The sequence below is a fragment of the Megalobrama amblycephala genome, linkage group LG17 (genome assembly GCF_018812025.1).
Source record: "Megalobrama amblycephala isolate DHTTF-2021 linkage group LG17, ASM1881202v1, whole genome shotgun sequence".
Taxonomy (NCBI): domain Eukaryota; kingdom Metazoa; phylum Chordata; class Actinopteri; order Cypriniformes; family Xenocyprididae; genus Megalobrama; species Megalobrama amblycephala.
Window position 1 is genome coordinate 35444107 of NC_063060.1, and position 23422 is coordinate 35467528.

At 37.8% G+C, this 23422-nt stretch overlaps 3 protein-coding genes across 5 annotated transcripts in view; 2 read left to right on the top strand and 1 right to left on the bottom strand.

The window, feature by feature from the left end:
• The window catches only part of cacnb2b (calcium channel, voltage-dependent, beta 2b), a 47201-nt gene extending 41326 nt beyond the window's left edge, over positions 1 to 5875 (top strand). For all 3 annotated transcript variants that reach the window (XM_048165083.1, XM_048165084.1, XM_048165085.1), the window contains one exon: positions 2679 to 5875. In XM_048165083.1, the coding sequence (XP_048021040.1) occupies positions 2679 to 3395 (717 nt within the window). In that variant the 3' untranslated portion in view covers positions 3396 to 5875. The remainder of the gene's footprint in view (positions 1 to 2678) is intronic.
• A 311-nt stretch (positions 5876 to 6186) lies between these two features.
• On the bottom strand, positions 6187 to 22572 carry mrc1b (mannose receptor, C type 1b). Its single transcript, XM_048165081.1, has 31 exons — positions 22105 to 22572; positions 21548 to 21931; positions 20943 to 21119; positions 20648 to 20800; positions 20401 to 20514; positions 20065 to 20202; positions 17399 to 17578; positions 17124 to 17281; positions 16903 to 17019; positions 16680 to 16795; positions 15981 to 16129; positions 15671 to 15870; positions 15434 to 15555; positions 14576 to 14648; positions 14341 to 14494; positions 14213 to 14248; positions 13946 to 14112; positions 13726 to 13787; positions 13546 to 13646; positions 13279 to 13421; positions 12223 to 12325; positions 11870 to 12012; positions 11728 to 11772; positions 11547 to 11643; positions 11221 to 11450; positions 9942 to 10107; positions 8904 to 9059; positions 8697 to 8810; positions 8240 to 8431; positions 7505 to 7537; positions 6187 to 7289 (listed from the first exon to the last, which is right to left on the bottom strand). The coding sequence occupies exons 1-31, from the start codon at positions 22166 to 22168 to the stop codon at positions 7075 to 7077; spliced, it is 4302 nt and encodes a 1433-aa protein (XP_048021038.1). The 5' UTR covers positions 22169 to 22572; the 3' UTR covers positions 6187 to 7074.
• Positions 19496 to 23422, top strand: part of si:ch211-106h4.4 (MAM and LDL-receptor class A domain-containing protein 1) — a 40223-nt gene continuing 36296 nt past the window's right edge. Inside the window, exon 1 of the mRNA XM_048165080.1 lies at positions 19496 to 19514. The gene's annotated coding sequence lies outside the window, so the exon portion shown is untranslated. The remainder of the gene's footprint in view (positions 19515 to 23422) is intronic.

Consider the following 23422-nt stretch of genomic DNA (forward strand, 5'->3'; position numbering starts at 1 on the left):
TATCCTCAGTGACTTACATTGCATTAAAGGTTCACATTTAATCACATTTGATGTTCTTGCATTCCCTTGCTTCCTTGCAAACCCATGACTTTGGCATTGCTAGTTCCATGCTGTACTGTTTGAAAGTTCTTCTGTTCTTTTGTTTGTTGCTTCCTGTAAAAATCTTTTAATTCTAGCAAGTATCTGATTGGAAAAAATCTGTGTAGTGAAGGATGATTCATTAAAGGGTTAGTTCACCCAAAAATGAAAATTATGTCATTAATGACTCACCCTCATGTCATTCCAAACCCGTAAGACCTCCGTTCATCTTCGGAACACAGTTTAAGATATTTTAGATTTAGTCCGAGAGCTTTCTGTCCCTCCATTGAAAATGTTTGTACGGTAGACTGTCCATGTCCAGAAAGGTAATAAAAACATCATCAAAGTAGTCCATGTGACATCAGTGGGTCAGTTAGAATTTGTTGAAGCATCAAAAATACATTTTGGTCCAAAAATAACAAAAACTACGACTTTATTCAGCATTGTCTTCTCTTCCGGGTCTGTTGTCACTCCACAGTGACGCTGCTGACGTGTTATCTGGTGCGCCCGAGCTTCGTTTACAGTCTGAGGGAGACGCACACTCTGTATTCAAGCTATTCTACATTGTTTGTATTTTGGTATTGCTATATTTTTTTTAAATGGTGCGTAAGTGTGCATGTCGCGGATGTCCAAATTGCCAAAAACAACGACGTAAAAGTGCATTACCAACGCCGACAGATGAAAGGATTCAATGGAATCAATTCAATGGAATGGATTCCGGAAGAGAATACAATGCTGTATAAAGTCGTAGTTTTTGTTATTTTTGGACCAAAATGTATTTTCGATGCTTCAAAAACTTCTAACTAACCCACTGATGTCACATGGACTACTTTGATGATGTTTTTATTACCTTTCTGGACATGGACAGTCTACCGCACAAACATTTTCAATGGAGGGACAGAAAGCTCTCGGACTAAATCTAAAATATCTTAAACTGTGTTCCGAAGATGAACGGAGGTCTTACGGGTTTGGAACGACATGAGGGCGAGTCATTAATGACAGAATTTTCATTTTTGGGTGAACTAACCCTTTAACATAGAGTGCAGCAGTTAGTTAAAGAGATATAAACCAAGAACCAAACCAACCAAATCAAACAAGGTTTAAGTTCAGGGAAAAAGGAGGCGGGAACCAGCGAATGTTCCAAAGTAACTTTAATCATAAATAATAATAATAAACAAACAACAAAACAAAAGTAAAGCAGCAGCCTCTCACGGATGATTGCCGCATAAAACATAATAAAACACTACATAAATAATCCAGGCCTAGTCCTCTCTCATCCTTCACTTTCGTTACTCCTCCTTTTATCCTCGCGGAACTCCTCCGTGAGACTCGAGGCCTGTGTGGTGTGCAGGTGACGCTCATTGGGTGGAGCCCATCTGGGCGGCTGCAGCTCCTGGGGGTAAGGACAGATGAGGTGAGAGAATAGGAGACTGAAGGATGAGGAGAGACAGAGATGAGAGAGGGAAAAAAATAATCTTGGTCCGGTTCCCGGACACACTGCACCTCAGTCCTCAACCAGTCGAGAGGCTCTCACTCGCGGTGCCATGCGATGGCACTGGACACTCCTCGGTGGATGGCTTGATCCTCCTCCGCCTCCCGGCGGTGAGCTCCCCATTCCCTCGGTCTGCCTGCTCCTATCCATCATGGTGGATGGCAGCAGGTCTGGCCTCCGGTGAACAGCATTCCCTTATGGATGGCAGCCACCACTCCTCGACCCAGGAGCACGGCAACAAGCACTCTGTCCCACCTGTTGGTCAATCGCTGCTGCACCACCGCCTTGGGCAGTCACTGCTCCTTCATGCTGCAGCGAGGGCTCTCTGACATTGTGTCCCTCAGCATCAATTTAACAGGGTTTAAGCTCAGGAAAGGGGGAGGCGGGAACTGGCGAACATTCCAAAGTAACTTAAAAATCCATATCATAAACTACAAAACATCATAAAATAATCATTATATATAAAAAAAAAAGTAAATCGTCAGCCCCTCACTGACGACTGCTGCATAAAAACATAATAAAACACAACATAAATAGTCCAGGCCTGATCCTCTCTGGTCCTTCACTATCGTCACTCCTCCTTTTATCCTCCTCTTTGAGACTTGAGGCCGGTGTGGCGTGCAGGTGCTCATTAGCAATCGCGCCACCAGCCTTGCTCCGTTCCCATGGCTCTCTGCCTCACCCTGCTTGCCACACAGACATTCTCAGACCTTCATGGTAGTGGACGGATGCTAAAATATTCTTTTGGCATGATTTGCTAGCTTCGATTCTCTGATTAGTGGAGATTACGTTGTAGAATCAACAGTAATGTAGTTTTTCACCAGGAATTACGCATTACAGCATAGTTGTTTAAAAAATATTTAAATAATGAAGACTGGTGGCTTTAACAAAAGCTTATTCCATCATTTAGCAACCTTGTACCTCATAGTAGGTCTGTCATTATGTTTAAAAGTTATCTTTAAAAATCAGTTCCCCTATGGAGAACATGAATAGAACATGTTTTGGTCTGTTTCAGTTATAAATGGCCTCAAATCTAACAGACATGTCTAAAATCCACAAAACATTATTTTGATGTATCTCATTTTCGTTTGATGTATCCCATATACAGGACGAACAGAAAACCAAGAAGACGGCTGCCACGAAAAGAAAAGGATCTCAAGAGCACCAGCAGGAGCATCTGCCCCAGGCTCAGGAGACGAGAGAGGAGGAGGAGGAGGAAGAGGAGGAGGAAGAGGATGTGCAGGAGAAGGCCGAGGAGGAGGAGAGGCTCCTTCGTAGCGAGCCAAAGAGACACAGCCATCACCATCACCACCATCATCATCACCACCGCTCCAGCACCAGCCGACCGACCGAGCCCCACAACAAACACCAGCACCACGTGCGCCACCAGCAGCACCCTGACACGGAGCAGCTTCCCACTAAAGACACTTCATACACGGAGCCCCGGAGCAGGCGCGCTCTCCCGGACGAGGGCGAGCTGGACCAAACCGAGGTCTACCACAACAGGACTACAACTCAAAGGGACCATAACCACCACCATCACAACCATCACCATAGACATCACCACCACCGCCGCGGCGGGACCACGGACATTCAGCCGGATTATTCCCACCACGGGCAGCAGGACTACGAGCTGGAGCACAACGAGCACAACAGGCAACAGAGACAGCCGATACAGCTGCGCTCGCACCAACAATCACACCACTACGCTCACCCACACCACAACCACTATCACTACCAGGGACGGGAAAGGGACAGGGACAGGGAGAGGGACAGATGCGTGGAGACGGAGGAGTGGACTGAAGACATGTACATTCATCGCTGAGATGGACGTTGTTTTAATGCTGCTATGTGATATGCTGGCTACCGTGTACTCAGGATAACATGTTTTCTCTTTATTTATCCATTCTGCTGAGTTATTGCCTATACTGGTCGACATCTAACTTTCCTTGATTTTGAGTCTGTCGTTCGTATAATTAGGTTTCCTTGGCTTTATATGCCTCTTGCTACAGTATCAGGCCTGTGATTACCATATTTTTAAATGATTTCAGCACGTTTGGTCCTTCCAATTCCATATATGGTTAAATCCCTCATATACATACATATTTTTCAAATAATTTCATGAAACGCACATATGCAAACTGGTCATACCCATTTCTTATCCATCTTTATTTGTCGCCCCTGAGAAAGATAACTCTTTAGTTTCTCTTTCTTTGTTTTAAATTGGTCTTTTGAGGGACATGTGTTGCAACACTAGTGGTAGGTATGAAAATATTAAGAAAATAATTAACAAGAAATATTAGCATTTACACACAAATAGGCTGTATGCAGGGACTGGGCAAAATTCACTCTGCTGCTATTAGCTGCATTAAAATTAGGCAAACTAAAGAACCCTTTTATGGTTGTCGTGGGCTTCTCACCTCAAGGACTGAAAGGTCCGTTTTTAGCAACATCGAAACAAGGACAGTCTAGTCTAGTAGTTTTTATTTATTTTATCCACCTTGTTTTCAACATTTTTGACTTGAATGTGCAAGGCTTCCATTTTTTTAGCTGTACGAAAACAATGTGTTATGGCGCTTGATATTGCAAACTGGTATATGTTCTCATATTTTAATTTAATGTAATAATCACAGAGCAGATAATTTTACTGTTCACTGTACTTTTTTATTAATCAAGTTATTTACCTACAGGGGCTATTGAAGCAGAAGTCTCGCACATTCAGAGGAAATAGCTTCTGTTTTGTATATTTTCAGTGTTATAGTACTTTCACCTATCCTTACTTAAAACAGAGACAAGAAGAAATTTGTAGGTTAATTTAACTGAAAAGTATAAACGCTGTGGCACAACAGTTGACCATTTCGACCAGCCTGACAGCAACCGGAGCTCAACCAATGACTGGGTCTGGGGGCAGGCCTATATATTTTTCTGACCAATGGCAGATTGTGTGGGGCGAGGTGTTCAAGAAGCTTGTTTGAAAAGTTATTATTTTTGTAATTCCGTTTGCTGACACTAAGGGGCTGTTTACACGACAGCCTTTTCAAGTAAAAATGGAAAACTTTTTGCGTTTTTGCTGTTAATTTACACAAAGGCTTTTTGGAGCTTAAAAACGGAAGCTTTTGAAAACGGGTTTTAATGTTCAAGTTTTTAAAGACGATACCATTATCGTGAATTTGTGAAAACGGTGACGTCATGCACATGCCTATTACGTGTTCAGTCAATAGGCACGTAGTTTATCTTTACAAAGTGACATCGCCAACTACTGGCCTGGTAGCATAATACAGCGTTTTTAGTCATTTTCACGAATCCGTATGAACAGGATTGTTTTGACAACGTTGTCATCTGTATAAACACAAAACTTTTCCGTTTTTAGTACATCGTCGTGTAAACATACCCTGAGAGCAATTACGAACTTTAAAGTCAATGTAAATTATCATTTGCAACCTATTTTATTTTCATAATCTGACCAATTTTAGGTGGAGACATTTGCAATTTCATGTTGGCTTTAATGTATACATTGTTCAGTGTTTAGTTTGGCCAGGTTTTGTAGATAGGTTTTGCCATGACAAAAATTAATTCAGTAAATTTTAATGTTATTAAAGGACTGTTTGTGTCAATACAAAGAGCTTTAGCTGATAACATAGTCATGTTAAATCAACTCTCGAGCCATATTACTGTATGTGTTCTTTGCTCATGCAAAATTATTGCAAAGGATGTTTATGAACAGTTTGTTTTTCCATATATATTATATACAATGTGATAATTTTAGCCAACCAGCTGCATGTATTTATAATTTTCAAAACGTTTAAGTATATACAGTATGTACATCAAATGGATATCATTTTTTTCTCAACCGCAAGTTTCATGTTCATAAAGTAAAAAGGCACACTCAAATGTCTTGAGCGAAAAAAGTACGATGATTGAGAAAATACCTGTTGTGCAACAACATGGTAAAAGTTTTGTTTCCAGTTATGTTAAAAATGGAAAGAGAAAGATGGCAACGATATATAAGCACTCAAATCTGTATATATTCTTAAGTCACCTGGAACCATGACTTTTATTTACATTTTATACCTTTATGTTTCCTGAGTACTCTATGCATTAGTTTGTGACAACACTATAGCTTGAAAATTGTTTCTATGCATTTGTACATACCTCATAAATGCCTTTGTAGATACTGGACTGATAAAACTGAGTACAGATACTGCTGCACTGTAATATAGATGTACATCTGTATTCAGTTGATCTGACTGTATATTGTCTTTATTGAAATGTTCTTCTGAACCAATAATGCACACGTCAAATTTACCATTTAATGTTTTTGTGTATTGTTTTCCCAAATGTGGCTCTCGTTGTGTTTTCACCATTGATTAGCCAGGGAATAACTCCAAATACTGCCATATCCCAGACAGCAACATAGTGTGGCCCAGATCCGGCCCACATCTGGTACATGTGGATTAAACACGGACCAGATGTGGGCCGGATCTGGGCCGACACTATGTTGCTGTCAGGGATGTCAGCTGCCCTTACGTCATCTTGTCTTGTTTTAGTTTTTTTGGCATTTGCACTGCAAAGTTGGAGTGTAACTGTGGTGGTTCACTCAAAAACAGATATATACATTACAGTGTAAAAATTAAAGTTTATTTAGAGACAGTTCTTATTCAACTTGAAAAACATTTTAAAAACTTCTGAAAACTTGTACAAAAGCCTTGAAATAGCATCACATAAAACTATACAGGACAATGGCAATGCCATATTAAATCAGCATTTTTCTTTCATGTTGTTTGACTCTTTGAAATATTTGATTCTGATTAGTCATTTGCACCATTCTGCAGTCAGATGTTTTTTTTTTGCATAATGACTGCTAAACTATATAAATCAAGCATAGCGTCGGTTCTGGCAGGTCACGTCAGTCAAGCTTGCATCAGCTGAATCCCAGGTGACTCATGTCTACCTATAGGAATACGACGCCTATCACAGCATCCATATATAAGCTCCTCAGTATTATCAGCAGCTATCGCACTTCTCAGGAGCTAATTACCCTCCTCCATCCCTAGCTCCTCTTGTCGTCCAGTCAGAATTTGGCCTTCTGATTTCCCTGAATATGTTGGTTCTGTTCTGTTTACCCTTTTTTTTAGTATTGCTGCTCTCCCGGCTCTTATCCATGCGAGGTTGCATGGATATGCAGGGAGTTCGTGCCTAGAATGGAACCATACCGCCAATACAAACTCTATGCAATTATCAGTCATATTTGACGATAGTGGTCCTGACAGAATTGACAACCGATTCCTACATAGCTGCGTTTTTTCTGACATAAAAATTATTTCTACCAAAATCAATATTTATTTGCTGAGTAGCCATGTACAGTATGAAGCAGGATAAAGTACAGCCATTATCGCAAAATAAACTCGATGATCCCTGCCATTGTTTATTTTATGATTATGACCGGCTGATTGTACATTATCCCTTACATATATACAAGTACTGGGACAATATAAAACACAGGTCTATTCAGCTATCTCAATGTGGCCAAGCAATGTTTTGTTATCTTTACTATCTGAATTAGCACCCTCTGTGTTTTGATACATGGGATTTTCAAATGTAGGCAATAACAGTCTTTTTGAACTCTTGTAGTAAATGTACGCTAGAGCTCCCAATATGCAGACCACTGCAATACTCAAAAACACAGCCAAACCGGTATTGACCCTGTGAGGTTCAGCACCTGCGAAAACAGCAATAAAAAAAATTATACGAGAAATTATCTAGTGTGTCTAACTATCTACAGTTTTACTACATATGCTGTTAAACATCTGAGAGTTTATACTTATTTAACTTACTTATATTTAAGTATATGACTTGACATAACGTGAGATTTTTTGAATATTTCTTGACAGAAAATGCACAAGAAAAGCTATTAGAAATAAGTCATCATATTACCTGTATGTGGGGCCTTAGTGATTGAATTTATTACTGCAGGAAAAAAAGGATACATAGATAATGTAATAAAATGTTGGAGTTTTATTTAATTTCCCTTTTACTCTAAACAATCATAATAAGCATATCTGTTCATATGAATAATATAGGTGAGACAGTTGTCAAGTTTTACTCCAGTGACAAAATTTTTTTTTTTGTCCATTGTGAACTTCTGAATATACACATTCCTACATGTAATAGGCTATTGAACATCTTCACACTTATTTTCTAGAGAAATATAGCAGTATAAAGTGACCTTTTGTGACTTTGGCAGGTCATACTGACACACTATACTGGGTAAACTGTCACAATATGTGGACATGCTGTTTAATGAAACTAATTTAAGAAAGTACATCTAAAGTAAAAGGAGAAATGACATCTTCCACAACATACTTGTATTTGAAAGGTATTATAGGGTATTTAGTGGCTTTTCAGAAAGATTAAAGCAGTAAAGCAATTATGAAACACAAGAAATATCCAACCAGTGTTTTGGCTAACACAAATGATACAAATTAATATAAAATTATAACAAATGAAACACCAAACTAAAAAAATACCTCTTTTTATCATTTTATAATATACCTTGCAATCATGCCTTTGGACATTTGACTCAAAACGTTTGTTACTGAGATATAGTCCTGCGTTTCTCTACTACTCATGTGTACGAAATACGCTATTGTGAAATTTTACAGTACATACCTTTGGGGGTTTTGCAGATAAACGGCAAGACTGTGTAATCACAATGTCGTTTTTTCCATTTTTTAGATTTGGTAGAGATTAATGTGCAGTCAGGACTCCAAGAGTGGCGGTCTTCATAGTCTTCTTCATAATCGGCTGTAGATGCCCAGTTAGTGTAATCTACCACGCTCTTGTCTGACCACAACCAGTGTCCTGTATAATTAGATAATCTAAGGTGAGTTCATATGTAACCAACCCTTTTAGATCCGTCCCTGACAGCAACATAATGTCGGCCCAGATCCGGCCCACATCTGGTCCGTGTGTAATCCACATGTATCAGATGTGGGCTGAATCTGGGCCACGTTATGATGCCGTCTGGGGTGAGTTCTTTGAATATTTATGTGAAGACACTTGGGCACTGGAAAGAAGTTGAACAGAAGAGATTCCTACATGCGAGTGGGTATATTTGGCACATTACCTTTCTGGGTTTGGAAAAGTCCAATCCAAAACTCTTTGTAACTTTCAAGGAGCATGAGGTTGGCATCTATAAACTTCTCTTCCGCTTCATCCCTAATGCTGACAAGAGATGCTCCTAATGAGAAAGGAAATGAAGTGCAAACTTTGTTACTTTGCACCTGTCATGTAATTAGGTAAACAGCTTTTAAAAATCAATCTATAACCTTACCCCATGTCATACAGAGTCTATCCGCTCTGCTCCATGGTTTCATTTCCGTCACAAAAGCATAGCAACTGTCTTTGAAAGGTATCCACCTGAAAGGACTGTCATCGTTTTCTTCTGGGCAATGTCCAGGTTGCTGAGGTGGAGGAGATGGGGCAATGTCTGGAGAGAATGTCACATGGAAAAGTGTGCTTAAAAGAAAGTGATGGATTACTGAACAGCTGTTACAAGAAGCACTATCCATGCAGTGTGGAATTAGTGGATGAGTATCGTTCCAAGAGCACTGAAATATAGTGCTGTCACGGCTGGATGCAGCAAAGGAGAGTTGAGGCAGGATCTAATCGCAGAAGTCACGTTTATTCACAAATTTATATCAAAACAACAAACACGCAGGACAGGAGCACAGGAGAAACGCAGGAAAAATACAACCAACTATACACTGCAGAGAACGGACAAAGAAACAACTGAAAATGGGGGCTATATATAGATAGACTAAATGAAGGGAGAAAACAAGGAACGGGTGGAGTTAATTAACAAATAAGTAAATATGGAAACAAAGGGAACATACTGTACCATGACAACTAATGAACAGGGACAAAAGAAACAAGAACTAAAGCTGGGTGCACAAATTTGAAGAATCCTAAAAGATTCCTTTGATCCTGGGCCAAAATCAGAATTCTTTGATCGTTAGTTTGACATGTTTGCCAACAGCAGATTAATGACCACTGCGATCAAATTCTACCTCAGACGAAATTCTGGCATTGTCAGAAGTTTTGAGGCCCAGTAATGCAGTGTTACTTCAACAACAATCAAATCAAAAATGAATAAGAGCGCAAAACCTGATGTTGCCAACAACAACAACAAACCACCACTTGCTCCACACACTCGTCTTCATATTTTCCCCAGTTTTCTTTTCAAGAAAAGCCATCATCCAAATTAACGCTAGAGATTGTTTTTGTTTGCAAGCCTGGTAAACCTGTAACGTAGGGTTTACCAGGACCACACACACACACACACACACACACACACACACCTGGATCTCACCTGTTGTTTGCTCACAGATACCGTAGAAGGTTTGATTGCAGAGAGTCGTTCTCCATTCCCCTCTTATTCCCATGTATGCACAAGGGTGGTTGGGCCGTGGTTCAGAAGGTGCCCATTTCTCCATTTTCATGGTCCAGTTATTCGCCCATTGAAAATATCCATTTGACTGTTAATGAATACAAATATTGGTTGGAGTCATCAATATATCACACATACAGAGGAGTAGGATATCTAGTTCACTTTTCATTTAAAAAGCCTAATTTAGAAAAACAGACATGCCAAATTACTTTCTTGAGCATTTGTCCTTTTTGGAGCTTGACAGCCTAGAAATAAATAACTTTAATTTTATGGCAATTAGCAGCCTTTACATTCTACCAAACATCTTTTTTGTGTGTGTGTGGGGGTGAATTCTATGGAAGCCCGTTTCCGCCACTAAAAAAAAAAAGCCACTAAAAAAAAAAAAGATTAATTGTGACTTTTTATCACAGAATTGCGAGTTATAAAGTCAGAATTCTGAGATATAAAGTCGCAATTGCGTGATATAAAGTCAGAATTCTGAGATATAAAGTCGCAATTGCGAGTTATAAAGTCAGAATTCTGAGATATAAAGTCGCAACTGCGTGATATAAAGTCAGAATTCTGAGATATAAAGTCGCAATTGCGTGATATAAAGTCAGAATTCTGAGATATAAAGTCGCAACTGCGTGATATAAAGTCAGAATTCTGAGATATAAAGTCGCAACTGCGTGATATAAAGTCAGAATTCTGAGATACAAAGTCGCAACTGCGTGATATAAAGTCAGAATTCTGAGATATAAAGTCGCAACTGCGTGATATAAAGTCAGAATTCTGAGATATAAAGTCGCAACTGCGTGATATAAAGTCAGAATTCTGAGATACAAAGTCGCAACTGCGTGATATAAAGTCAGAATTCTGAGATATAAAGTCGCAACTGCGTGATATAAAGTCAGAATTCTGAGATATAAAGTCGCAACTGCGTGATATAGTCAGAATTCTGAGATATAAAGTCGCAACTGCGTGATATAAAGTCAGAATTCTGAGATATAAAGTCGCAACTGCGTGATATAAAGTCAGAATTCTGAGATATAAAGTCGCAAATGCGAGATAAAAAGTCAGAATTCTGAGATTTTCTTTTTTTAGTGGCGTTTTTTTTTTTAGTGGCTTTTTTTTTGTTTTGTTTTTTGGTGGAAACGGGCTTCCATAGAATTCCTACAAATTGTAAGGCTATGATTTTCCCTTTCTCACTCTGAAGCCGTACCTTCACACTGTTGAGACCAATCCACATGGGCTGCTGTGCTCTGTAGACCTGCAACTCAAGGTAAGCTTGTGTCACCAAGTCCCGAATGCTGGCAAGATGAGCCCCCTCCTCCTCACAGCGACGGTTTGCCTCACTCCATGTTAAGTTTTCTTGAATCAGTTTGAAAGATGAATTTCCGAGCTTGACAAAGGTTTTAGGAAGTTCAGTTGGCACTGTGGCAATACCAGGATCTGAACATGTGAAAAAAGAGACAATGAAAGCAAAATATTATGAACGATAAACGTTTGCAGAGGATCAGTCTCTCTACAGTGTTTGACTAAACTCACCAACATCACGACTGCAGATGAAACCGTTAGTAGAATTACAGTCAGTTGCCACCCACTTGCCAAAAGTGCCTGAACCAATGCCCATAACAGCACATTCCTGTTTGAAACAGAACAGAGCTGCTGAAGCCTTTGTTATCACTAAAAGAAATACTATTCCGTTTTAGTCAGTTTATCACAGTACCTGTTCCTCTGAATAGTGATATTTTGTCCAATAGTATGAATGCCACTGTAAAAGAAAAACAATAAGAGAAACATCCAAAACAGGTTAAATTTGACATTCATTAAGCGGCCTTAATTCATAATTGACAAAAATATGCACATACTCGATAGTTTTGAGGCTCCCCTTTGGCCCACTCTGTGAACGCAACTTGACTCCCATCTGTCCACTTGAACCTCCCGTTTGCCAAATTGCTGAATCCAATCCAGAAGTCTGTGGTTTTATCTCTAAGCATTGTGGTTAAAAAGGCTGCAGCAGATGGATGAATATGATGTAATACATTAAACATGCAATATAATGATAATGATCAAGTCAATCAAATTGCAACAAACCAAATCAACACGTAGCAGATCAATACTTCAGAATAATGTGACATTTTTAATCTATCCATGCAAAGAATACGACAAGGTATTTACACATTCATCATTTTGAGCAGTCCTGAAATCTCTTCTAATTTACCTTGTTGTTTTCGATTCATAATAGATGACAGATCTCCACCAAGCTCTCTGCAGTATTCTCTTGCTTCTTTCCATGTTTTCACGTCTTCCTTCACGTTATAACACTGTAATGTTTTATATAAATGACCATTATTTATTTTCTTCTACCATTAATTGTCACAAATTTGAATCATGACAAGATATTTCACAAATATTGCACTGGAAAATCTATTACAGCAGTGCAATTTTTTAAAATAAAACTTTTTATAAGCAAGGCTTAAAGGGTTAGTTCACCCAAAAATGAAATTTCTGTCATTAATTACTCACCCTCATGTTGTTCTAAACCCGTAAGACCTCCGTTCATCTTCGGAACACAAATTAAGATATTTTGATGAAATCCAAGAGTTTTTTTTTTTTTTTATTCTCCATTGAAAGCAATGAAATTACCACATTCAGTGTCCAGAAAAGTAGTAAAAACATTGTTAAATAGTCAACGTGACTACAGTGGATAATAACAACTTTATTCAACAAATTCATCTTTCCCCTGTCATTCTGCTATGCTATTTTCATTGGAGCGCTTCCAGTTTCTGTGTCCGAACGCAGGCTCAGTATTGGGCAACAAACTGACAAGGAAGAGGATAATCGTTGCATAAAGTTATTATTTTTTGTTGTTTTTGCGCACAAAAAGTATCCTTGTAGCTTCATAACATTAAGGCTGAACCACTGTAGTCACGTTGACTCTTGTTTTTACTACTTTTCTAGATATTGAATGTGGTAATTTTGTTGCTTTCAACTGAGAATAAAAAAAACCCTCTCAGATTTCATCAAAAATATCTTAATTTGTGTTCTGAAGATGAACGAAGCTCTTACGGGTTTGGAACAACATGATGGTGAGTACTTAATGACAGAAATTACATTTTTTACTCTTTAATCGGTGTACTCTGATTTGAGCTGATGCAAAACCGTTTAACAACTACATTAACGCTGAACAAAAATGTCTAAATGTAAAATCTGAAGGTTATAATTTACTTCTAATGTATAGCATTATAATATAATTTCAGAATATGTTTATAATTACTTTTCCATCAAAGCTTTTCCACTCAGGAGCACAGCCTCCTTTTGGCATTTGTGTAGGGGCCACCGTGAAATTAACTGGAGGAGACTTACTTCGCTTACAAACAAAATTATATTCATCACCACAGTTGACAGTTTCCCAGAGTCCTGTAACAGTCAAAACACTTCTTTATCAAATGTATCAACAGTGATTTAATCATACACAAACATTTCCTTCACCAAATGTATCAGTGTTCAATAAAGTCTTCATAGATAAGAAGATATGATGTACCTTGAGAGGTGGTCATCTTCACACATCTTTCCTCACTGTTTTTAAAGGCCGGCTGATTTGCTTCCCAAGCTTGAAATACTACAGGGGACCCATCCAGCCACCTTTAAAGAGCAAAAATGTATTTGTTTATTTGTTCTTTTGTAAGTGAATATAGGTGCTATTTACATTCTTTAAACTTACTGGTAAGACCCATCCAGATCAACTGTCAAACCGATGATAACATCACTGTGTGTCCTTTGAGCCTACAACACACAGAAACAAGCACTTCAGTGAGACACAGTTCTGAGGATGTCAGTAAATTAAATGGAATATAAAGAATACTCAAAATATCACTCTGATACAAGTTTTGTGTGATATGCACCACAAATAAGCCGATGAAAGCATCACTCAGCCGTCATACCTTGTGCCAGAGAAACAGCCGCTCTTCCTCATCATTGATAACCACAAGATCACCATTTGCATTCTTACAGAATGCCCGCGAGTCATGCACAGACATTGATGAGTACTGAGATATATAATACTGGTCACTTCTGAATATAATCCAGCCATCCTCTGTTTCATTATAAACTTAAATAAAGAAAAGAAGAAATGATTTAAATTCAAGTTTCTCTTCAGTGTGACCAAAAAATAACGTTCGAGTCTGGACTTCTTGAAGTAAAAGACTTACCTAGACCTGTAATATTCACTTCCTTTGGGGTCTTTCCTAAAGAGAAGGCAAAGCAGTTAGCTGTCAATTAAAAATGGAAAATATAATTTTCTTTCCAATCTAGTGATGGCATAACTAGACTTATGTACCTTTATGAATCTGACAGTACCAGTCCTTTCTGTCGTGACAGTTCACGTCATTCCACATTCCATCATTGTCCCACATTGAAATTCTCATTTCGGCACAATTTTCAATGTTGTTCAAATTGTTTGGTTCATCACTGGCCCAACTTTGATAGGATGACTAAAAGACAGTTTTTGAAAAATTACATCAAAAGCATTCTATCAAGAATTGTAGACTGTAACATATTCTTTGTGAACTCACCGAAGAACCATCACTCCAAACATAACCCACCGAGGGATCGTACATTCTGTAACCAATCCATGCTGGATACCCTCTACAAGAAAAAACATGTAGTTTATTTACTTTTTTAATCATAAATTTATGTATTCATCCATTTCAGTCATGTGCCTTGTCTATTTATGACCTTCAGTGGTATACACTGCTGGTGATGAATATTAAACACTTGAACAAAGATACAAGTTAACGGAGACCCTACCAAATCGAACATTTGTGGACATATATATATATATATATATATATATATACATACAGTCAAACCAAAAATTATTTAGACATTTTTGATATTTTCAATATATCTTTACTAGTGGGTACAGGACACTATAGTTCATTTATGTAAGTAAGAATAGCAAAATAAAGTAAACTGTGACATATTATACCCAAAAATTCTTCATACAGTGGACTACCAGTAAAACTGATAAAAATTTGGGACCAAAAATTATTCAGACATTTTGACCTGACCATGTTTTGCTTAAGTGTTCTCTGACATAATTAAGATTATTTTTTTCTGACAGTTTAACTCTGAAATCTTGTCATATTTTATTACCATTGTTTTTACCTATATAAGGTTTTTGAGTAAATTTTGGTTTGACTGAATATATACTGAATATATATATATAAATATATATATATATGCAAGTATATGGAGATGGATTGTGGATTATGGCTTCTGATGGTCAGATGGTGGAAAATTCTCATGACAGAAACAGATGAATAGAGTATGTTATAAATAATATGGTACTGTCACACCAGTGGAACACATTTGTCCATTAGCTGGACATTTATCAGCTATCATTATGCAAAAGGAATGATAGTTATTACCCTCCTTGTTTCCAAGGAATATCTGATTCATGATGGATGCTCAGAAGATCACCACCAAGCTCTCGGCAGAAGTCAAGAGCTTCATCCCAAGTTTTCATTTGAAATGAAGGTACATTGAAATACTGCCAAAAAGAAGGAAATAATGTCATGAAATGTTCTACAATCTGTCTATGATTTTGTTTAGAAAACAAATATCCTCAAAATTCAACATGAAAATACCTAAAAGGTCAATTTTACCTTGACACAAAGGTCTCTAGATGCAAGTGCCATCCATTCTTCATGACAGCCCAGGGCAGGATGGGTTGTTGGGGCTGGAGTTGTAACTAGTCCTTCAGCTCTCTGCTTGCAGATGTATTTTTCCTTATTTGAGCAGCTGAGCACATCCCAAAGCCCAGCAATAATTCCAGTCGTCATGGCAACACAGCCTTGTTTTCTTCCTGAAAGTTTTTTTAAAAGAAAAAAAAAGTGTTTCTAAAATGTAGTACTTTAATTATGAGAAATCAGAAACATTATCATTTCATTGACATTGTGTTTTTTGGCATAATACCTGGCATCCCAGCGTTGAAATGAGTAAATGGGACTTGCTTGGTGCTGGTCCATTCAAAAGTGTGCAGATCCTTCTGATTAGACAGTCCAGTCCAGAAGTACTTTTCAGGTCGTGCTCCTACTAGACTGACCAGAAATGCATTTTCTATTCTAATGGGGGGGGGACGAACAGATTAAGGATTAATGGCTCTTGATAGCTGTCTTAAAGGGATAGTTCACCCAAAAATTTTGTCATCATTTACTCACCATAAAGTCATGTAAAAATGTCTTTGTTCTGCTGAACACAAAGGAAGATATTTGGAAGAATGTTTGTAATCAAGCAGATTTCGTCCCCCATTGACTACCATAGTAGGGAAAAAAATACTATGGCAGTCAATGGGGGGCGAGATCTGCTTGGTTACAAACATTCTTCCTTTGTGTTCAGCAGAACAAAGAAATTTACACAGGTTTGGAACTACTTGAGGGTGAGTAAATGATGACAAAAATTTCATTTTTGGGTGAACCATCCCTTTAATTTTATGCAGGCAGAAGCTGACACTAAAATCTGTTCATGATTTTTAAAATATGATTTAAAACAAAAAACAAACAAACACATAATTATACATTTAGAAAAGTTGTTTTATTTCAGAATTTGCTTAAAGGTTTAAGTCAATGTAGTACAAATTCAGATGTAGAAAGGACAGAAAACATGTAATCTAACCTGGAGGAAATATCAACCAGTTGAGACTCAGCTTTTTCACACATCTGTTTTGCTTCATCAAAGGTCTTTGTCTCAGATCCTGCCATGTAGCAGTAGTACCCATACCTGGTCCAACCCTTTTCAAAAAATAAGACAATTGTCAGTAGATACATTTCACCACCTGATGCCCAAGAACTTAATTCTACCATTTTAGGTCACTTTCTTATTATACAAATATACATACTGTTTTGCATCCTGGGCTTGTGACAACTGTGTCATTATTTGAGGCTTTAGAGCTGGCCTTCTTCTTGCAGATGAATCCATACTTGTTCTCACAAATATCATCAGCCCACTTTCCCTCCTAAAGGAGAAACAGTCATTATGTAAATGTTTATTTTAGATGACTTCTCAAATAATGTGCGAAAATGTTTTCAGTAAAAGCTTTTTCACATATGAAGTTCTTACCTCTCCTCTCATTAACACACAGTCCTCAGCATGAAGAGCACTGTGACTCGGCTCCCCCACCTCCCATGAGGCAAACGGGACACTAGACTGGTCACTCCACTCAAACAGCATCTGAGTTTTGCGGTCATTGAAACCAATCCACAGCTCGTCTGTCTTCACTGAGAATAGTGATGCAGATGATTGACTAGCAACCTCATATAGGCGTGACTTCTGTCTTTTCTACAACAACACTGTTAAAAATGCATTCCAGTTAAAAGCCAATGATCAAAACTTACAGTATCCAAGCTGTGTGATGGCAAAGCTCTGCTCTTCTGTGTTGAGGATACTCAGCAGGTCTCCTCCTTCCCGCAGACATACATCTCGCGCCTCCATCCATGTTCGCTTGTTGCGATGAAGCAGATAACAGTTGCCTGAATATGGAATCCAGGGGCTTTGGCAAAATCCAGTGTTCACCACTGTCCAAAAACCAAAGATAACATATTACCAACACCAATAATGCTTCCATTATTCTATATGGTAACCCTGACAACAACATAATGTCGGGCCAGATCCGGCCCACATCTGGTCCACGTGTAATCCACATGTACCAGATGTGGGCCGGATCTGGGCCACACTATGCTGCTGTCTGGGAATGTTCCCAAACTTTTTCATGCATCTTGAGAGGTTTAATCAATCTCATGACATGCCAAAAACATTTTAAAATGAAATACAGTATGAGATATAAGTGCATTTGAAAAATTTTTATTTTCCTTATCAACTTATTATAGCCTATACTGAAGTAGCCTTAAGATACAGTACATTGACCTTCAGTTTAGTAAGTCAGCATCCCAATTCGTCTAATTATACTACGTCCTAAAAGTATGTACTCTTTTTGTGAAGAAAAAGTACATACTTTTGAGTGTGTAGCAGGATAGTATGCATACTACTTCATCATAATTTAATATTTAACGGACTGCTCTGTCGCTTAGTTATGTATGTCACCGTTTAAACTGCCCTGTCAATCATCTTATCACAGTTAAAATCCTCCACATTCAATTTAATTTCCTACCGTATCTGAGAGAAATGTAGTAGCACGTTGATCCAGTGTAGCACGTTGATACAGTGGTTCAATATTAATATTATAAAGCGACGAGAATATTTTTGGTGTGCCAAAAAACAAAACAAAACTAGATTAAAAAGTTTGTCAAGACAAACTTTAAGTTGGCTTGAAAAAGCTGGTCCAGAAAGTTTGAAGAAGTTTTAAAAGTTTTCAGTTTGAAAGTTTAAGTTTTAGTTTAGTAGATAGATAGATAGATAGATAGATAGATAGAGTCAGGGTACTCAAGGTGGTTTCTAGGATTTTACTATGCGGTTGCTAAGGTACTTAGGATGGTTGCTAGGCTGTTGCAATGTGGTTGCTAGGGTACTCGGGGTGGTTGTTAGGGTGTTGCTATACGGTTGCTAGGGTATTCTATATATGATAGATAGATAGATAGATTTAGTTAGATAGATAGATAGATAGATAGATAGATAGATAGATAGATAGATAGATAGATAGATAGATAGATAGAGTTTAATGAGTTTCAATGGATTAGAAATAGTACATAGAATGGCACTTGAGTCTAATTGAGTTTTTGAGTCTAATGGGCTTCCGTAGTTTAAATTTGAATTTTGACAGTTGGAATTTGAAAGTCTTGGCTCATTTGAACATTCCGTCAATGAAAGTCAATGGGATTTTTCCGAGCTTTAATAGTCATTTTTAGGAAAACCGTAAGTCGGATCATTTAGAAAAGATATAACGTTAGCAACTCGAGTCAGAACAGTCTGAAGGTCTGACCTGAGTTTGAAGTTTGTAGAGTTAAAGCTCTAGGAGGAGTAGCAGTCAGAAATTTTTGTCTCAGAAGAAAATAGGATAACAATATGTTGGCTTTTTCAAGCCAACTTAATAACGACTTATTTAGTGATGGCCGATTTCAAAACGCTGCTTCAGGAAGATTCGGAGCACAAATGAATCAGTGTATCGAATCATGATTCAGATCGCGTGTCGGTCAAACTGCCAACGGCTAAAATCACGTGACCTTGGCACTCCGAACAGCAGATTCGACTCACTGATTCATTGTGCTCCGAATCTTCCAGAAGCAGTGTTTTGAAATCGGCCATCACTAAATAAGTCGTTATTTTGTTTTGTTTTTTGCCACTCCAAAAATATTCTCGTCGCTTTATAATATTAATATTGAACCACTGTACTCACATGAACCGATTTAAATATGATTTTAGTACCTTTATGGATCTTGAGAGAGGAAATGTGCTCCCTATAGAGGCCTCACTGAGCCATCGGATTTCAACAAAAATCTTTCTTAATTTGTGTTCCGAAGATTAACAGAGGTCTTACGGGTGTGGAACGGCATGAGGGTAAGTAATAAATGACAGAATTTTCATTTTTGGGTGAACTAACAATTTAAACACTCAAACCCCTTTATCTAAACCTTAAAAAAGTTTTTTTAAAACGCTTTTTATTCATGTTTGTAGTTCTAGTCGAATACTTGTTCAGTGTAATATTAGATTATTAGACTCATTAATGTCTAATATTGGGCAATATTAGACATTAATGAGTGCAAGGATTCTAACTGGAAAAAATACACCATCTGGGTATCTTTGGAATACTCATTTCAACATACTACAATTTGGGACACATTAATTCTAAATTTGAATACTAGTTAGAACGGATAGTAGCATATGCAAATTGGGAAGCAGCACATGAGAGCCACTCCTTCATGAATAAATCGCTAAAAGAACCGACTCATAAGAATCATTTGTTTGTCAGTCGCACTACACAGATCATGCTATATGTTTGTTTTTGCATGCACAGCACCATTCTGACACATCTCGACTTACTAATGTCCACTCCCACAGTTTGAGAAACGCTGCTATATGGAATAAAAAAAGTGGATGGAAAGCCTACCTGGTGGAATGGTAGGAACAGAATGGCCTCTTTGGCAGATGTACCCATGTTTTTCCGAACAAGGTTCGTTTGACCATTCAGAACCAAAAGTATTTTTCAGGACACCACAACTGTAGCCTGGTTGTGTGGTTGGGAAACCTTCAACAAAGATCATTTCAGTCAATTAATATGCTCAGTTAGCTAGTGAAAGCTGATTATTTTGATTTGTTCCTTCAGCTATTCATGATGAATCATGTTCCCTAGAAATCAAACTAGTGTTTTTGGTATTGTGCTGCTCATCAATTGAGCGACAGGGATTCAACAAGACTGAATCCTATAACTGACAGACAGTCTTACCACTGAGCCATTTCAGATAACGTAAAGGCTGTCCATTGCTCCACTGCCATCCACTCGACACATCTAATTTGTTCAGTCCTGTCCATAGTGAGCCATATGTCTTCTGAACTAATCCTAGACAAATTGAGAACGAGCACTTTTTCTTAGCATTTTATTCTTTGGACATTTCTGGATATCCTTTAGTATTTCATTAGCGTGTGTAATGATGAACAGTTCTAATCAGAGTGTCTCTTTAATGGGACTGTACCTGCTATAAAGGTGTGTTCATGAGATTCAGAGACACTCAGCAGCTCTGCACCTTGCTGCTGGCAGCTCTTTCTAGCCTGGTACCATGTCAGGGCTGACCTTCCATTCACTTGGTAATAGACATTTGTCAGAGGATGTTTGGACCAAAATGTACCTGCAAAAAACATAACTACCCATCAATATATGCAAGCCAATGTTTTATTGTTAAAATATATATATATTATTAGTTTACTTTTTGATGATGGACAGGTAACAATTTGTACAGGTAACATAAAATGGAGGGGAAGTAAACCTACTTTCAAGTGTTGGGCAGTAGCCCCACAGCTGATTAATACCGTAGTCAGACTCAATGGCACACCATAGGCGTTTATCTTGCTCATCATCTCTGGTACAATCTGCATACCATTTTTTCTCATAAAGAAAAGGAAACTGACATGGCCGCCCAAATGCATTTCCATCAATGGTGTACATCTCTGTTAAAAATAATGTAAGAGTTGATCAGTAGTTTAAACCATGTTTTATAGTGCTGGTAAAAAAAAAAAACTGAATTCGTTATAAAAATGGTTAATTAATTTAAGCAAAGATATTAGTTTAAATCATTTAGTTAAATATTAAATAGCACTGATAAAATAAGTTTGGTAAAAATGGAATTGAATTGATTTAAGGGAGAAGCAACTAGAGTCTTCACCTAGTTTGGATTGTTATTTGTTTAGAAGTGATGACATTAAATGTATCCAGCATAATATGTTACTAATGGGGACAAAAAAGGTTGGGAATTAATGGTCTATTTCACCAGCATGTATTTTACTCCCTGACTGATTAACAAACATTCGCATGGAAAGGTAAAAACAGCATTGTCACTTTATGACAATAAGTTCAATAGAGACATTAAGGCACATACCTTCATAAGGCTGAGAGCAAATGTTGTTCAGTGTTCCATGAATTGTCCATTTGCTCTTTACTCCAGTGTCTGCAGAGATCACTGGCACACCGTTACTGTTTACAGCAAGGTACAGAGACTCATTCTTTAGGCCAAGCAATGTATCACTGTGACATTCCCACTTCTGCAAAACATTGTCTTCTGCACATTTCAGCCACTGCAGTGTTTTGCCCACTGCTTTACTTCCCACTCCAAGGCATTTCTTTGTGAAAATGTTCAAAATGCGATTTTTCGAAGTCCAACGGAACTGTTGTGAGTTACTGAATTGGTCACAGTTGACGAGTCGTTCCAGGGAGCTTGACATGCATTTGTTATTATCCACATTATATATTAAAAAGTTTCCTCCTGCACAAAAATAGGATGAGATGATGCAGTGTTCAGATATTCACATTCAGTTTAGCATAAATGGAAAAAAAAACCACACACACACAAAAAGACAAGTTGCTTTTTCACAATAAGAAATACTATTTGCAACAACAAAATGTATGATTATTATTGTTCATTATTAAAATACATACCTGACTGTGCAAAGCAGTTTGATACTTCTAATACAAGCAAAATAACTACTGTAATTGTTTTCATCTTGATGCAAAATATGTTCTTTGCTGCTCATGAATTTATTCCAGTGTCATCCTCTGCCTTTGGCTGAGCTTCTGCAGTCTCAATGCAGCTTCTGCAGACCTGCCCTTTAAATGGGTCCGATTGTTCCAATCAGAATTACATCCTGTCACGTCTCTTTCTTCAGAACTGTTGAAACTCTAATGTCACAAGGCTTCTTTGGAAAAGGAGAAGGAATCTTCTCAATAATCGAAAATGGTCTTAGTCAGTTTGAGTTTGATTTTTGGTCAGCTTTGGTTTGGGTATTTGAGGAACACAGATGTATACAATGATATAATTCCCCACAAAACGTCTAGATGAAGTCAAACCTCTTAAATCAGAGAGACATTCCCTCTTCCCAGCAATGGTTCTGCCCTGTCAGCATACACAACAATAGCAGTACAAAAAAACTGAATTACACTTAAAATTTATGATCTGCATGCTCCCCTTTCCTGTTATGCCTTGTACTCATGTTCCTGCACATCCTGTGCAAAATCTTGTGATGACAGCAATTTACCACGTAAGAAAATTTTGTTTTGCTTGTAGTCATATATGTTAAAAACCTATACTGCACTAATACTGAAGAACTGTCACTGTGACCCCACCTGTTACTTTATAAATAATAAATCTATATAAAATAAATAAAAAATAAAATATATTTTTCACAAATTTGCCTCCCATCAACCATCATTTTGCAAACATTTATATTTACCCCTTGTTATGATGTCACTATCTCTCTGCCTCATGAGAACCAGCTGTCAGATGCCTATGAGAACATCGCTCCTGAAATGGTGCCTCCCATATTCCATTCCGTCGGAAAACACACTCCCCAGCTACAGAAAGATCTCAGACACCACGATATTAATTTATAGAAGAAAACTACTCAGAACAGTGTTAGAAATCAGTTAAGCTACTCTTAAAATGTATGCATTTTATAAAAAAAAATTAAATCTAGTGGAATTTACTTTAAAGAAATATGGCACAAACACGCTTTTCATGTCAAACATTTCACAAATAAATAAGTTTTGCATATTCAAAATTAATTATTTTTTTCAATACATGTCTCCTGTCTGTCTTCATTAGTTCTAGTAGAGGAATTTATAGTACTGTTAACTAGGGATGGGCATTTCAAGCAAAAATAATATTCGAAAATCGCTGGAAATTATTCGATTATTATTCGAAAATCGCACCCCTCCCCTGCACGCACGCATGCACACACAAACAGAGAGAGAGAGAGGG

Bases quoted from the DNA above. Each gene is read 5' to 3' on its own strand.
- mrc1b (XM_048165081.1), bottom strand. From the start codon at position 22,168: ATGAAAACAATTACAGTAGTTATTTTGCTTGTATTAGAAGTATCAAAC. The intron at 21,932-22,104 runs GTATGTATTTTA...ATTTTTGTGCAG, and splicing joins AAACTGCTTTGCACAGTCAG to GAGGAAACTTTTTAATATAT. The intron at 15,871-15,980 runs GTATTATGCCAA...AAAAACTTTCAG, and splicing joins TTTCAACGCTGGGATGCCAG to GAAGAAAACAAGGCTGTGTT.